The 16607-nt window shown below is 38.8% G+C and overlaps 1 protein-coding gene across 2 annotated transcripts in view; it reads right to left on the bottom strand.

Annotated features, from left to right (window-relative positions):
• Positions 1 to 16607, bottom strand: part of REPS2 (RALBP1 associated Eps domain containing 2) — a 97123-nt gene that overhangs the window by 35280 nt on the left and 45236 nt on the right. For both annotated transcript variants that reach the window (XM_066176887.1, XM_066176888.1), the window contains 6 exons: positions 16386 to 16449; positions 13956 to 14098; positions 10754 to 10848; positions 6801 to 6870; positions 4851 to 4916; positions 568 to 610 (listed from right to left, as the gene is read on the bottom strand). In XM_066176887.1, coding sequence (XP_066032984.1) covers positions 568 to 610; positions 4851 to 4916; positions 6801 to 6870; positions 10754 to 10848; positions 13956 to 14098; positions 16386 to 16449 — 481 coding nt within the window. The remainder of the gene's footprint in view (positions 1 to 567; positions 611 to 4850; positions 4917 to 6800; positions 6871 to 10753; positions 10849 to 13955; positions 14099 to 16385; positions 16450 to 16607) is intronic.

Here is a 16607-nt window from a genome sequence, read left to right as displayed (position 1 = left end):
CTGGCACAGGTTTCCCTTTTCTTTCAAACGTCCAAATTCAGCAGGTGTCACTTCTAGCACACAACAGTCCTGAAGTCCTTCATCACACACCAACAAACCACAGCCAAGAGCATGGATGCCAATAAAAGGACTCACTCACCCACACCCAAGAGCTGAGCTACTACTGCTATTCCTGCAGGAATGTGCAGCATCTCCCTCCATTTGAAATCACCGTGCAGGTTGCAAGAGCACAGAATTGCTGAGGATGTTCCCTGCAATGGGGTGGTCCCAGCTGTCCTGCCACGACACCCCTGGGGCTGGGCTGGAGGCAGTCACCACCCTGACAAGGCAGCAGGGCTGGGAAGACAGGCAAAACTTCCAGCACCTTATGACCAGAGATCATGGGGCCCTAGCACAGTATTTATGTAGGGTCTATAGCTTACAGATTCCTCCTGGTAAATCTGTCTGATCTGAGCTGTACTTCCAGCACAACACCAATTAAAAAAAAAAATCCAACACCAGTTCTGATGCCTTGTATCTAACACCAGAGAAACGTGTCTTTTCCTTAAACAAGAATGAAAGCTGTACCTGGATCGTGGTCTGGCTCTGAGTGCATTAGGTTCTTGAGCAGCTGGAATAGAAAAGAAAAAAGAACTGCTAAAACATATTTAAAATAAATGTCTTTAGCTTCAGAATCAATGTCCCTTAAACATGTGAGTGTTGCAAATGTGGATGTGAGAGTATACTCATCTCACATGAGCAATGGGAATTGATTTTCACTTCTCCTTCCCCTTTGTTTTTGTACTGTGTGAATATCCTAAGAATTCAAAAGCCAACGTGTAATGAGAGCTTCACCTTTTTCATTTGGTTACCAGAGCACAGGAAGAGCAATAGGTCTGGTAGCTCTGACCTGTAGTCCTGGATGTAGTTGTGATAAAGCAATGTAAGGAACAATATAACCCTAACCCTAGGGTTATAGAAAATATCTTGTTCTTAGTCCAGGTATCTATTACTTGTCCTGCTTCCAAAAGCACAGAGGTTTATGTCCTTCCTAAATACTTTAACTAATTAGTATAAATGTACGTCACCCATTACAAAATATTAACGCTATGTTGAGACTGTTTTGACCTTGGGAGGGAAAGGCATTTGAAGGAAGAAAGCTTTTAAGTCTAAACATTGATCAAACACATTTGCATTAATGTAAAAACAGGTTTCTGTCATTTGGAAGAATTCCAAATATCCTGCCACATGCAGTTTTTATGTGATAGGAAAACAACAGTGCTGAATTATCATCTCTGGGTAATTCCTCGAGGCTGTTCCTTGGTTTACACTATCTTTTCTGTTACTCTCCTTACTAGTATCAGATAATTTTGAGAAAACATATCTGCATGATTGCTTTCAAATTCATCCCACTGAGATATCCTTAAGGTATTACAGCAGCATCAATGATCCCAGTGCACATACAAAGTGAATCCTTGTGTTTTTCCCAGTCTACTAATCAAGGTACAACGCTCAAGAGAAACAAGTAGGTTGGGGAAAAAAATAATTGTCAGAATTTCTAGCTTCCTTCAGATATATGCCTACTTTCAAGTCAGACATTTATCATCAGCTACTACAGAGCACTACCGGAGAATACAATGGATCCTCCAAAGTACAGAGCAGGAGCTGCCTGTGGCAGCAGCTGGCAAATACTGAGTTTTTAATGTACTACTGCACAGACCCTCCATAGGAAGCTTTAGGCTCACAGAAGACAAGTAGCAGCATATGGCACATGTACAGCCACACACTAGCTCTTCATAAAAGAAACTGCTTTTAGGATCATGCAGAGCTAGTTGGTGTTTTGGATAGAATAAATCCCACTGCAGCCAGCAGTGACCACTTAAAAACCAAGACCTAGTAGATTGTCATCACCAAACTGGTTCACAGTCATTCCAGGTTTCTCTGCAACAAACTCTTCCTAGCAACTAAAGAAGGGAGAGGGAATTAATATTAAAATATGCAGTGGTGATAATCCTCCTCCCTCTCTCTGTGTCAAACTTCCAGAGAATACAACTTCAGACACTGCTTCCCTACAGCCATATGACCCAATTTTCCAATGCTGAAATTGCTGATTATTAAATTACATGAACAATTATTAAATATGCCACTTAGAAATAGGAAGTATAAATCCTTTCCAAGCTAAATCATATTTAAGAATCTTCAAATTTTCTTTTTCTTATGGAGACTGTAATTCTATTCACACTTCTTTCAGAAAGCCTTTCAAATAAAAAACCCATAGGTAAAACTGACATTCAAACTCTCCAAGGACATCCTGTTGAGGTAAATAGGAAAGCACATAAGGAAGAGAGAATTCTGAAACGACTACTAATAAAAAAATGATAGCAGTAGAATGCTACTGCCAAGGATTTTCTTTTTAAGCTTTTGAAAAACTAGGAAATTCAAGGCTACAATTACAGAATACCCAGACTTGGCTTTCCTTTCAAAAGAAGTAGTACAATACAAAAAATACTATGAAGCAGGTAGTTCATAATTAGAACATACAAATAATTGTGGCAGGATTTTCAAGAAACATGCAGCTATTTTTGTATTTTTCGGCCTGTGCACATTTCATGTCTGAGGTGCAGGTTTATAGACATACATGACAAAATCAGTCAAGATGATACAAAACTATTTATCCACAAGTTTTCCATATTTCTACTGCTATGGTTACACAAGCCATGAAATAAAGAAGTTAAACCTGTTGAATGAATAATTTACATTGATTATTTAAAAGTTTGTACAGTTCCTGGAGTAGCAGAGCCTGAGCAGCTTGGTCTGCAGTAATTAAAGGGGATGTGAAGATTCCTGTTTTGGGTGTTGAGCTGCTCCTACAGCCCTTTAGCAAGACAGCTTCATTTTAACATTCCAAAGCATGCTGTTTTGGTAATTTTTGTCTGTAGCCTAACATCTTACACTCAACAGCTGCCTCCTTGTTTTACAGGCTTAAGATCAGGTGGAAAATTGTGCCGGAAAAGGTGAAAGGCTAAAGAAAAAAAACTAAAGCATTCCCCACTAGTCAACATCAACCTCAATGACTCATCTCTTATTGGTCATCTAGGGAGAAATGTACAATTTAAACACTTGGAAATTTGGCACTCAATCCTTTAAAAGGCTAAGATCAACAATGATCCTGCACTTAGGAGTCTAAATAAACTTGCCAGATATTCAGAATGCTGAGCATATAAAGTTCTTACTGATTTCACATTTCTAGACCTTCTGATGGCAAAGAAAACTTTCACAGACTATCATCTTTCCTGAGTTTACATAAACAACCTAAATGAATAACCAAAGCACGTAAAATTTCTCCCACTTCATCTCAAATGAGTTTTCATGCTGGAGATTAACGATTACAATGACCTTTCAGAATGGTGACTGATTCTGAAACAACCACTCAATTACTGTGCTGCATCTACTCCACTGGATAGATAAACATTTTTACTTTTCACATCAGTTGTAGCATGCAACCTGAGAATGTGCTGGCTCAAATCCTCAATGTGCAGCACAGCAAGAACGGAACCCCTGCAGGGACAGGAGCCACAATGATGGAGTGAAATTCTGCCACTGTCCGCTTTGGTATACAAACACAGCAACACTGCTGGAGGAGCACAGCAGCATGGCCAAGACCTCCCAGACCAGGGGATGAAAGACACAGGGGAAGGAGATGTGCAGGTAAGTTTTTTTCCTAAATGTACTAAAGACAGAATTGCTGAACTGAAAGTAAAACTCCCCTGTGATCTTGGGCAAAATCAGGAGGAAGGAGAACAGAATGGAAAGTCATGCAACCTCCCTCCCCTTTCCCTGAGAGGGATGTGCAAGAGTGTGTAAAGGAGAAGCAGCAATCTTTTGAGAATAGGAGCTGAAGATAGCAAATCTGGCAGCTGCCAAGTGTTTGGGAAGAAGCCAGGAAAAAAAGATTTGGGAAATGAGGCATGCAGCTGTTGAGCAGCCATGAATAAATTGAGCTATAAGACAAAAACTGCTATAACAGACATGTGGGGTCCATTTTCTTAATCAAGGATGTCTTCTTGAGTAAAAACATTCATGCAAAAGGAAGAGAAAGCAAGATTTTAGCTTGACTGGGACCAGGGAGGGCTTACAAACATTCTTACCCCTGGACAAAGAGATTAACAAAGAAGAAGCCAAAGGAGGTCTGATGAACTGAACTGAATGCAGGGGAAGTTTCTGGAGCAAATAAGTAATTTTGACATATGCTGTTCCAAAAATAACATTTTCCAGAAGGATAGGAACAAGGAGTGTATGTTGGAGCTGGAGAGAGAAAAATCAGGAGTGGTTTCAACAAAGTAACAGGCCCTGAGTCAAAAGCTTGCCTCAGAGTCTTAAGTGCCTCAAGGTCTGTGTTTCCAAAAGGCGCTCTGTCCTGTAACTCCTTGACACAAAACAGGAAAGCTGAGCTTTCCCAAAGAAATAGTTAGCCATTTCAGAATAGTTACCAAAACATTACATAGTTATTCTATACTTTATATGAGGTTTTACCAAGAGATACAATATTCATGCTCTTGCATCTTGTTTGTAGCACAGAAGAACTCCAGAATCCTTAAAATGGCTTAAAACATTTTCCACACAGGAAGAACCCACACACTACCAATGAGGGAAAGAAAGCAAGAAAATCTTTTGACAACCTGAAGAGGTAATTAATATTTATCTTACAAATAGTAGTCATTATGAGGTAAAAGCTAATATCAGTAGGAAAATAGTACAAGAGCAAAAGGTTCTTTTGAAAATTAATCAAGTTACACTAATTTAGGCTTACTGTGATGTAGAAATACCTGATCAAAATTTTCATGTCACACATGACATTTCTTTTTCCTTACCTGCTTTCACAGTCAAGTGCTGAAATTCCTTTGGTATAGTTTTGAGAGTGGTGCTTACTTTAAGAGCTTAAGAAAAAAAAAAAGATAATTAAGTATGTGTGGGTAAAATCTAGAAGTATCAGGTCTCATAAAAGAACATCTAAACTGGTATTAGACATCTTGTAATGCCAAACATATTTGAAAAGTAGCCAAATACCCTCAGAAAACTGAAGCACTCAAACAAGTAACTATTTCCAAGAGCACAAAAGTCAACAACAGCAAGAATGACCTATGCTCGAGTTGCCAAATAATCTCAGATTTTGAGAATTTGTGGGGTTGAGTGCTTATTCCCCTTCCACATTCTCCTATGCATCCTTTCTAATAGAGTTTTTAATGCACCATAGCGTATTTTGATGTAGTGTAACACTCAGTGTTAAATGACCACTTGGAATGAAATCTCTTCTGCTCTAGGATGAACCTGTTTTAGCAAGAAGGTTGAACCAGATGTCCCTTCCAACCTTACCTGCTCTATGATCTGCCTTTATCAACAAATTATGTGGGAAAAGTTTTGGGTCTTGTAACCTAGTTTAGTTTACATTATCTTCCAAATTTAACTACATTACAACCTAAGTGAAGGTAATTTACTTGGGTACTTTTGAAAATGCAGGAAAATTTGCTTCTACAGTCCTGAACTGCAGGTTCTTGACTTCTGGGGAGATCCCCTCAGTCAGGAGAGTGATCTGTTCTCATGTTTCTCAGAACAGTAATAAAAGGTAGAACAAAAGTATTTGTTCTTTGGCTGAAAAGGTAGCAGTCTGTGTTATAAATACAGCCTATCTTCAGCCCTGAAGGAGGACTGCATATCTCAAAACAGGTTCCCATATGACTTAACATGTCAGCTTCAAAAATCAAAGCATAATGTAGTCATCTAAACAGGGGAAAAAAATTCCCTTAGTAAAAAAGTAAATCTTCCCTAGACATTTCAAAGCAATAACCTTCAAGTTTCAAGTCCTTCTATGGTTCATTATACATTTTACAACAAAACAAACCTTGTCAACAAAACACTGATTTCTTGCAATATGCTGACGTGTCAAAATGTTTTACAAACATTCATCAACTCTTAACAAACTCTCTTTGAAAAAGGGACACTGGGAATCTGTCAAACTCTGTCACACCTGAGTATGGAAGGAGAATCAGGAATGTGGACTACCTGGTCTCACAGCTCTGATGCAACCTTAATCTGAGGACATCTGGGAGGCCAAGACATTTTTTTTTAATTAATACATAATCTGCAGCTCTGAGAATCAGGCAACAAAATACCCACAACTGTTTTCTTTCTACAATGGAGGGACAGCAAGTAAGAATTGGAAAAAGGACATATAAAAGGGAATTAAAGGCTGGGTGATGATCTGATGCCAATTCTGGAAGCCATAGAAGCTACTGCAGTAAAAAAGAGATGACTTCAATTTCACATGACTTGCTGCTGATGGATGTCAAAGGAAGCGAATGAATCAAGTCTTTTCAGTCCAATTTGACTAAAACTTTTGTTTTGCAAGAAAATACAGGGATTATTTTTTTCAAATAGGAGTAAAAACTGATTTTGAAGTGTTGGTGTTTCTTGCAAAAATGGAAATTGAAAATTTGGCACAGCGTAATCTTTACTCTTAAAAAATTCCTGATAACAATTAAAATTTTGTTTAAGTGAGAAGCACAACATTAATTGCTTTAGGACTAGACATATTTTAGAAGGTACATTTTATATAATTTACATATGATACAATCAATTTTGAAACAAACCTCTCAATTTATTTGTCTTCAACTCAGCTGCTGTGAGATGTCTCTTTTGGTCTTTAGCAACACATAGCCAGCTTAAAAATTAAACACACCATTGCTTCTGTCAGCAAACATAATGGCTTACTAAAAACACATAATTTAATCCCTAATGAAAAAAACAGTTGTTTATTTAAATACCTTGTTTGTCATCTTTCTTTGCATCTTGTAACAGGGCAGAGTTATCAGGTACCTCTTCAGCTGATGACTTCTAAAGGAAGAAGATTTGTTAATTACACTGATTGTTACAGCCTATACCTTTCCGCAATCAAATATTTAAGAATACAATTTAACACTAATGGCAACATTTGCTCTTGCACCACAATTTCTTTGTTACATAAAGAAGAATAGAGGACCTATAGAAAGACAATATAGCTCTGTTTTTCAAGGTACAGTAGTTCCACACGTGGAATTTGTTAGAGGAGCACTTCAACAGTGGAAGACTAAAGGAGATAACGACTATAAGGAGAGACTTCTCCCAACAGAGCCATATCTAACACCTGTGTAAGGACAGATGAAAGCTTCTCCAGTCTCCACGAGAAAAGTCCCTCTAACCAAAACTCCAGCTGTACTGCAGAGCCTGATGGTTATGCTTTAAAGGCTCCTGGCTGATGTGGCTGATCCTTGAACTACTCTTTTCTTTCAGCATGCAGTCATAGAGAGAGGAAAAACAAATTTCATTTGCAAGTCTGTTGGAGGCCCAGTCAGGCCTCTGATAGGAAAACAGGGAATTTCTCCCCAGTCTTATCCCTTAATTTTCTGTTATTTCAGCAACAACTTATAGGTATTTATTGTTCTTGGAGCTTCTGCTGGAATAAATTCTACCTCCATTATCTGTAAGAAGAAGAATACACTCTGCAACCAAATAAAACATTCAAGCAAATGTCAGAAACCCTAAACTTGTCTAAATACTAAGTGATGCTGGTTTTTTTTTTTCCCAGAGAACATGGAAGAGGTTTGACCTGAAAATGTCCTGAAATAAATTTGGCCTAAACAAATGAATTGAGAAACCTAGACATAGACATTTTTAAAAGACCACAAAAATCTCAAGTCAGTAGTTCAAAAAGGAAGACTCTACAGTAAAGGTACGAGAGATTTGTTTTACAAAGTTTCTGAGGAATGGAATACCCTAGAACTTCTGAAAAAGCAACACAGCAAAAATACGGCTTGAGGACTCTGAAAATGTACGAACAGAACTTTTCACATCCATAGCTAGCCCTGACACTCAGCTGAAGGACATGAGACCACAGACCCAACTCAAGGCATGCTTTAATTGACAGAATGACTTTCAGAGATTTCAATGAACTGTGAGCATGACATTTCTGAGGAAGCCCAGAGGAACCCCAGCCAGTCATTTTATGTGTGTTTTAACTTAACAATTTTGGCAGTGAGAAAACTTGCAGAAAAGAGCCAAAGGAGAATGGGAGATAAAAACTTGAGAAAAAAAAAACAAAACTGTGAAGCCAAAACTTCCTTGGTAAACAAAAATCAGTCACCCATGTCATTCCCAAGCATAATATCAGCAGCCTTGGTGCATTTTTCAAGTTTAACAAAGCCTAGCACACAGATGATGTGTCTCCTGCCATTATTTTCTTTATGAATGCATTCAGAACTGTTTCTATTTTATTGCAGCTTTGTAATTCAGCAGTCACAGTAAAAACAGGCATCTGAAATGAAATTAAATAGCCTGAATGGATGATAGGTGGAAATTAAAAAAGATACAGAGGTAATGCATAACAGATTGCATTGATAATATAATATTTTTAATGTAGTAATCAAGTATCTAAAGTATAATTCCTCAACTAGCCAAGATACAAATGAAATTGCAACAGGGAATTTCTGCACTTCCCACTGAGGGAGATGAATGGAAGATGAATTACTGACCTTCCAAATGATACTCATTCAGTGTATTAATTCTGAATGTAAAAACATAAGTTGAACATAAAATACCGAGTCAAAATAATTCTCAAATCACTTTTGAGGAGATTCTAAAGTCCATTTATCTTGGACAATGTAAACTGAAGCTTTTTAATTATGCGTATGAACGATACATAATTATATATTTGTTTACATTTCAAATATAATTCTATATTATATCTATATCTTCTTTCATATTTTAAGTTGCAAGCCACCCAAAATAAGGTCATAAGCAAGGGATTAGGTGATTCTGGTAAATAACCTACTCACGCTGCCAACATACCAGCACCCTGCATTACCAGATCTGCAGTGCTGCTTCCAAAGCCCAGTGTGACTGCTGTGCTTTGGCCAAGCTGCTGTAGGATGAGCAACACCTCCCAAGTATACAACATACATTTTAACAGTTCCAGAAGATATGCTGGGTGCTCAACGTTCCAGCTGCAGCATTGTCCAGATTGAACACTGTAATCCATAGAAGCGTAGGAGATTCTGTTTGGTGGTGCCACTACCAAGATGGATTTGATGAAGGAGCAGCTGGGTTCTGACCCAGGGACTCCCCAGAGCAAAGCATTGGGAGGAAACAGCTGGAGAACAGCCTTGCTGAGCTGCCATGACATACCATTACTTTTAAACTTGTAGGAGTGTCAGAAGGGCTGGTTCCTGCAGTCAGTTTGCCACTTGATTAACTACCTTAACACTAAACCTTTAAATCCCACAGCACATACATTGAGAGTTGCAATATTCAGGCACAACTCAGTGGCCATGATTAGCTCAGTTCTATAGGGTCTTTAAAAGTTTGGGATTTTAACCTCAGCATTAAACTCTTCTCCTTAATTCAGTTTTGCTTGCAGCAGACTTCACAGAATCATACAATGGTTGGGTTTGGAAGGGACCTTTGGAGATACCATCCAAAGCCCCTGTTCCATCCAAAGAAACCTGCTGTGCTCAGTTGTGGGCCCCTCACTACAAGAAAGGACATTGATATGTGTTCAGAGAAGGGTAATGGAGCTGGTGGGGGCTCCAGAGCACAACAGGAGTGCCTGAGGGAGCTGGGATTGTTTATCCTGGTGAAAAAAGATGTTCAGGGCTGACCTTATTGCCCTCTACAGCTATCTGAAAGAAGACAGTGCTGGGCCAACAGTTGGAATCAATGATTTTGGAAGTCTTTTCCAAACTATGTGCTTTTATAATTCTAGGTCTGTGCTGAAGCCTCATATTGTCAACCAACTCAGACTGAGCAGACACTTCATCTGAACATGATCCATGTGCCCCACTGCCCCACCTGCAGCAACCCTGCGGGACACTAACAGGTACAGCCTATTTCTCTGCAGATTCCAGCATCTCACGGGTCCCTTAATGACTACTGTGAACTCTGTTATGTGAAAATATCTCTTGAAAAGCCTGTCAGCCCTTTCCATACACAGAAGAAATGGCTGAGCTGGGGGTTGGAGATGGCTTAATGAGAAGCTTAGAAATTCCTAAAGTCCTCTCAGAGACTCACAGTCCTACTGCTCACATGGCAGTTTCTGTGAAGCTGGTCCAGCCCCCTTCCCTCTGCAAGGTAAGGACACAGCTTATGTTGGAACCCTGGAGGCTGAAAATTTCAGGCTTTCTATGCTAAAAGGTGCTGACCCTCAAGCAAGTACCACATTTGACTTGAGACCTTGGAACAGGCTTCCGAGATTGAGTGATAGCACAGGGGTTGTGGGTGTGTAGTTTGAATAGTATTGTGTGATCTCACAGGGTGAAAAACTTATAGATTTGGGATTTTAGTATATGGTAACACATATGAGCCAAGATGGAGGATTTTGGGCATAGTCCAAGTCCTTCTTCTTCCTTCTTCATCATGGGTTTGTGTGGTTTTCTGTAACTGGGTGAAAAAGGTCTGCATTGCAGTCCTTGTGTGGTCATTATTGGTTCAGAAATACAAATAATACAGGTGTCACCTCATTATTGGGTAATTATCATTTAAATAACCTTGGAAAGAATTAGCAGCTCTCCATTTTACCTTGTTTCTCTAACTAGCTAGTTAGAGCTCACACCTCATGAGTTTCTAAATAGATAAGAAACAATAAACATCCAAGTCCGAACTCAAAATCTACTTTTCTCATGTATTATTCATCCTGACCTCAGCAGAGGAAAAGAAGCCAGACCCATCACAGCTTACGCCTTCTCACCTCTGCCCGACCGAAGTCCCGAGTCTGCTGACTGCTTGGCAATGGCTCAGAATAAGAATCAAACAGTGCACAGTCACGCATGGGCTTCAAACAAGCTGCAGGGGAAAGAAAAAGAAAAGAAAAAAGTAAAAAAAACCCATCAAACCAAAAAAAAACAACCCAAAGCCAAACACAGAGACACACCAAGTCTTCGGTTATTAGTTCTTAGAAACCTGTTCTAGCATAATTTTGCCCTTCATTTCTACATCTCAGACCTAATCCATAAGACATGGATGACAAACACCATGAAGAAAATCTTTCTATCTTGTATTTAAAGAGGTCAGTGTCATGAAAGGGATAGCTTGTATAATTTCTGTTGTAGAAATAATGGTGAAATTTGGAAGAAATTTCTTCTTCTCCCAATCCAGTATCAACTTAATTAATCTTATAGTTTATATCTTGTTCTCTTAACAATGTTAAAGGTACTTATGCCACCTTCAGCTGCAATTTGGACTTTTTGAACACTGAAAAACAAAACAGAATCTAAATTATACTCTAAAATTGAAGGCCAGCAAAAAGCAAAGCACTAAACATTGTAGATGCTGTAGTATATGCCACCTTCAACTAAACAACATTGAGACCGGGGGGCAAAAAAAAAAAAAAAATTACATCTAACTTCTCAAAGGAATATTCACAACAAGCTAATTTCTATCCCATAAGCTCAGGTCTTTCTGCTAGTATCACTCTGGGATTAGCTCCTCTGAGATAAATCTGTTTTATGAGCTGGAACGCATCTTTTTCTAAAGATTGATATATTAAAAGGCAGAACAACCACACTTCTAGTTTTTGGCTAGCATTTATTTTATCTCAATAAATTAAGTTCTTGGAAATCTGTCTTAATTTACAGTACACTGGGTTACACACAGGGCAAATAGCTTTTGAGATTCTGCAAATTAGTTTTAATAAAAAGTTTCCAAAAAGAAGGTGGTGGGTCAAATTGTCAATGGAGCCATGCCAGAACAGCATTTGGACCAGTTTGGCTTGTAGTTTATGGTACAATCCATAAAACTAGGAAGATTGATGCATTCTTAAATGCTTTTTTGCTCCAAGTAATTTTATTTGAAGTTTTAACAGCACAGTTATCAGATGCAAATACTTCAATTGAAGTAAATTATGCCTCATTCTGAAACTAATACAGCAACTGAATGAAAAACAGTTTCCAATATTCTTCTTTGGGGCCCTAAGAAGCCAAAAAAGTTGGAAAAAAATTCTAAACGTCACAGAAATCAAATTATGAAAACATGAAAACACAAGATTTCTCTTGAAAATTGCTTTTTACATTTTAAGTAACTGTATGAGGCACGTACATACTTGCCAATGCTTTTATTTCAGAAGTAATACAACCAGGGCTCTATGCTTTTCTGTGATTCACAGATTTACAGTGTGTTGAGATCTTCTGCTTTTTATTAATGCAAGTCTTTCAAAAGATAGATTTATGAATCCTGACCAGATAGCAGAATGAACATGAGAAAATTTCAGACCCTCAGATTAAGCAGAATTAGTTCATTAGATGGGGTATTTAAGGGACCCACAAGAAACAATTAGTCCTTTCACCACTTCCACGTAGATTTGCTTGAAATGCTTGGTCTCATGCAACAGCATGAAACAATAATCATCCAAGAAAACAGTAGAACTAAGTGCTGAAAGGGACAAATAGGGGGAAAAAATGGACTCCCAGGGAACAATTACAGCTTACCATGCTATTTCTCCCATTGACGTAATGATTCCCTGCTAGTAGAGAGAGTTATTTCCACTGCAGTTTTACCCAAAAAGGTTCAATGTGAAGACATACCAAAAAGAACCTGCATGGATGAGTTTACAAGCCAATTTATCATGAGACCAGGCATGAAAGTAATGAACAAAGTGGTGGTCCTGGAGGGAAAAGGGTAGTTGTAATTATGACAGGGCAATGTAATTAGAGAGACTGAAAGTGATGAAGATTTGGAAGTGCATGTTTTCCAGGAGCTTATTGCTTTGGATATGAATATGGTGGATTACAGGGAACACGACTCCATCAGAAATTATTTCACAAATCTGATACAGGGTCATCATTTAATTTTCCTAACTGCAGCTTGATTTGTTCTTTTCCTGCCTTTTAATATATTCAGCATCATCAAATTTAATGGACATTTTATTAGGTCTTAAATGTTATCCCTTAGCACTGTAATTATCATCTGTGATTAATCCTCCTTGCCCTTGAGAGTCATGAACTTTCTTCAGATGTAACAGTATATATTTCAACATTCATTTGTAATTAAAAGCGACATAACTGAAGAGAAGAAATGAAAGGACAGTTCTTTCGCTGCCCACTGTTACAAAAGTATGTTACATTTTGGGTTAATTCATTCTTGTGCTACACAAATTGTTGTAATCCTCCTGTCATTAATGCAAACTACCCCAGAAGAACCTGTGGATTACATAAAATAAATTACAAAAAAGATCAGCCTTTGATATAACAATTATCTTCATCTAAAAACATACACTAGGATATTAAGTTCTAATGCACTCCAGAATAATTTTTAATAAATCTTCAAGACATAGATACTTAAGGAAAAATCATCAAAAGAACTAAAAGCTGTATCACAGATTCACAGAATGGTTTGGATTGGAAGAGATCGTAAAGATTATCTAGTTCCAACCTCCCTTACCATGGGCAGGGACACCTTCCACTAGACCAGGTTGCTCTAGGCCTTATCCAACCTGGCCTTGAACATTTTCAGGGGTAGAGCATCCACAGCTGCTCTGGACAACCTGTTCCAGTGACTCACTGCCCTCACAGTAAACAATCTCTTACTAAAACTTACATAAACCTGTCCTCTTTCAGTTTAAAGCCATTGCTGGATTCCCTTTGCTCTACAGGTACTGATCTCTGTCCTGTCTTTATCTGTCCTGACACTTGAAGCACAATGGAGCAAAGGGGCAGACATTAAGAAGCAGGTAACTGCTCCACCTCACATCCCTATCTCTATACTTTGATATACTCTTCAGCAATCACCTCATAAGCACAATTTAAAACACATGCTTTGAACACTGCTGGAGAATCATTACACAGCGTTGCAAGCCCAGGATGGGCTTCTTTCCAGGATGGAAAGTGAGCCTGTCTTACACACACATCGGATTTCTGAGATGGCTGCAGGGAGATGACCTGCCACAGGAATTTTACCTGCTTGGAGGTACTCAGGCAGCAGTGTCTCCGGCAGTGTCTCAGGCAGCTGGTAACCATTCTTCCTGGCAACCACAAGGTGGAAAGCGGCACAGAACTCAGCGAGTGTCAGCGCCCCATCACAATCCACATCGCTCAGCTCCCTGTGGGTAAGACAGGCACACGTTTTCCAGAGTGTTACCTCAGGGGAACAGATGCGTGCCATCACAGAGGAGACAAAAATGCAACTCTGAGAAGGGATATTTTAACACAAGACAAGCATCCCTGTCATGTACACTTGATCCTGACTTGCATATTTGTCTCTGGGAAGATGAAGCAACCTGAATTTCTAAAACTGACTTGCCAATTTTTACTTTTCAGTTAAGTACATTTCTTTAATACATCATGCCATTGAATATGATGGTATGTGTATATTAGAAAATGAAATACATAATCTATACTTACAGAATCATAGGGGGGTTGGGGTTAGAAGAGACCTCAAAGATCAACTAATTCCAACTCCCCTGCCATGGGCAGGGAACCTTCCACTAGATCAGGTTACTCAAAGCCCCATCCAGCCTGGCCATAAAGACTTTCAGGGGTGGAAGTCCACAACCTCTCTAGACAATCAGTTCTAAGGTCTCATTGGTCCTTATAGTAAAGAAGTCTTTCCTAATATCTAATCTAAACCTGCTCTCCTTCAGCTTATTCCCCCTTGTCCTATCACTACATGCCCTTGTGAAAAGTCACTCCCCAGCTCTCTTGTGGACCCTGCTAGGTACTGGAAAGCTGCTAGAAGATGTCCCAGACCCTTCTCTTCAGGCTGAACAGCCCCAAGTGTCTTAGCCTGTTTTTATAGGAGAGGTGTTCCAGCCCTGTGATCAACTTAATGGACCTCCTCTGGAATTGTTCCAACAGCTCCGTGTTCTTTTTGCACAGGGGAACCCAGAACTGGATGCAGCACTCTGGATGGGGTCCTTGCCAGAGCAGAGTGGAGGTGCAGAATCCCTTCCCTTGCCCTGCTGGTCACACCTCTTTTCATGCAGCCCAGGATGTAGCTGGCCTTCTGAGCAGCAATTCATTGCACATTGTTCCAAGGGTGGAATTAACTTTCCAATATTTGGAAGCACTTTTGGCTAATCCATGCAGGATCTTAAAGCAGTTCAAGCAGAGAACGTTAAATACGGACTTCAGCAATGGTTACTTAGCACCATTGACTAACCCTTAAAAAAGAGCAAAATTAACGCTCTTCACAAGTTTCAATATTATTGTTAAGTTCCCACTAAGCTGTTCTCTCTAATTCTAGCACACTTCACAAACACTAAAGTTAAACTTCAGAAATTCAAGAATTCAGTTTCATAAATTAACTCTGCAAAAATTGAGTAATATTTTATCCTGGGCACATGGTCTAGAATAAACATATAATTTCTTACTCTTTGCAAGTAACAAGCATTTCTCAAACTTTTGAGGTTATAGTGACAAGGACTGAAATCTCATGTGTTTAACACAGCAACACAACCTGATAAATTCTAAGTATCTATTAGAAAGGAATACTTTTCTTGAAATTCTGCACAGAGAACAAGTTGTGTCAGCAATATAAATAAAATCTGCTTTGCTAGTATATTAGGTTAATCCATTCTTTTTAAGTAATCTTAAATTTAAATTCCAATATTCACTTCCCCCAGCACTATGTTTCTTCAGTTGTGTTTTTTTTTATTATTTTCACAACTGACAATCCGCTTTGAAAAGATTCCAGACATATCCTTTGACCCTGACAGATGTTTAGGCTCTTGCAAGCTTTTCTTCTCATCTCTCTTCATAAAAGCATATATAAAAACAAAATCACTATCAGCATTTTTGATCCATGTTTAAAACGGTTTGTTCCTCCTATCAGACATGCAATGATGACAACAAATTACAAAGCACCGCGTTGTTGATGAAAATATAATAGAATTCTTGTCAAATTTTATCACGTACAGTTCCATCCACAATTGTTTCTCAATAAGCTCATTAAAAGTAAGCACACTGGTTCATTAGAAAAGCACTAATGAATTATGTAGTTTTTAATTAGGCCTCCTCTGACAGAACAGAGACAGAAACATAAAACCAACAACACATCTAAAACATTCCAGAGGTGCTTCTCCTCTGTGTCATTTCATGAAAAATGCCAGTTCTTTGAGCTAATGACGCTGCTCACAATACACTTAAGAACAGCTCTCAGCTACGTTGCTGTTCAAACCTTCCCAGTCCTGCTGAGTAGGCGAACATCTCTCCAGAAAACAAGTGTGTCAGAAGAGCAATAGCCACCCTGCTGCTTGGCCTCAAAGTGATTCTGGAGATAACAGCAATAATTATAATTGAAGACATTTTTAAAATTTAACAAGAACTCTTGAATTAAGTGTCTTTTAAAAAAAACGTGATAGGCATCCCCAACACTATCACAGTACTCACCAGATGTGAGAAAGTTCCGGGATGGGCAGCTTTGACTTTGTGAAGAAATTCTTTGCTACAGAACCTGTTGGGAAAGCATGCCTCATCAACCATTGGAAATTAATTCTCCAAATTCTTCCCTTTTACCAGGTCTGCCATGCCAGACGCAGGCAGTTAATTTATGTCCGAGAGATGCTCAGATTAATCGGATGCTACTATAGATGCTGGACCATTTGTCTCCTT

The sequence above is a fragment of the Chamaea fasciata genome, unplaced genomic scaffold (assembly GCF_029207755.1).
Source record: "Chamaea fasciata isolate MVZ Bird 193981 ecotype frontalis unplaced genomic scaffold, bChaFas1.0.hap1 SCAF_2, whole genome shotgun sequence".
NCBI lineage: Eukaryota > Metazoa > Chordata > Aves > Passeriformes > Sylviidae > Chamaea > Chamaea fasciata.
Note: the sequence above shows the minus strand (reverse complement) of the source record. Positions and strands in the feature narration are given on the sequence as shown.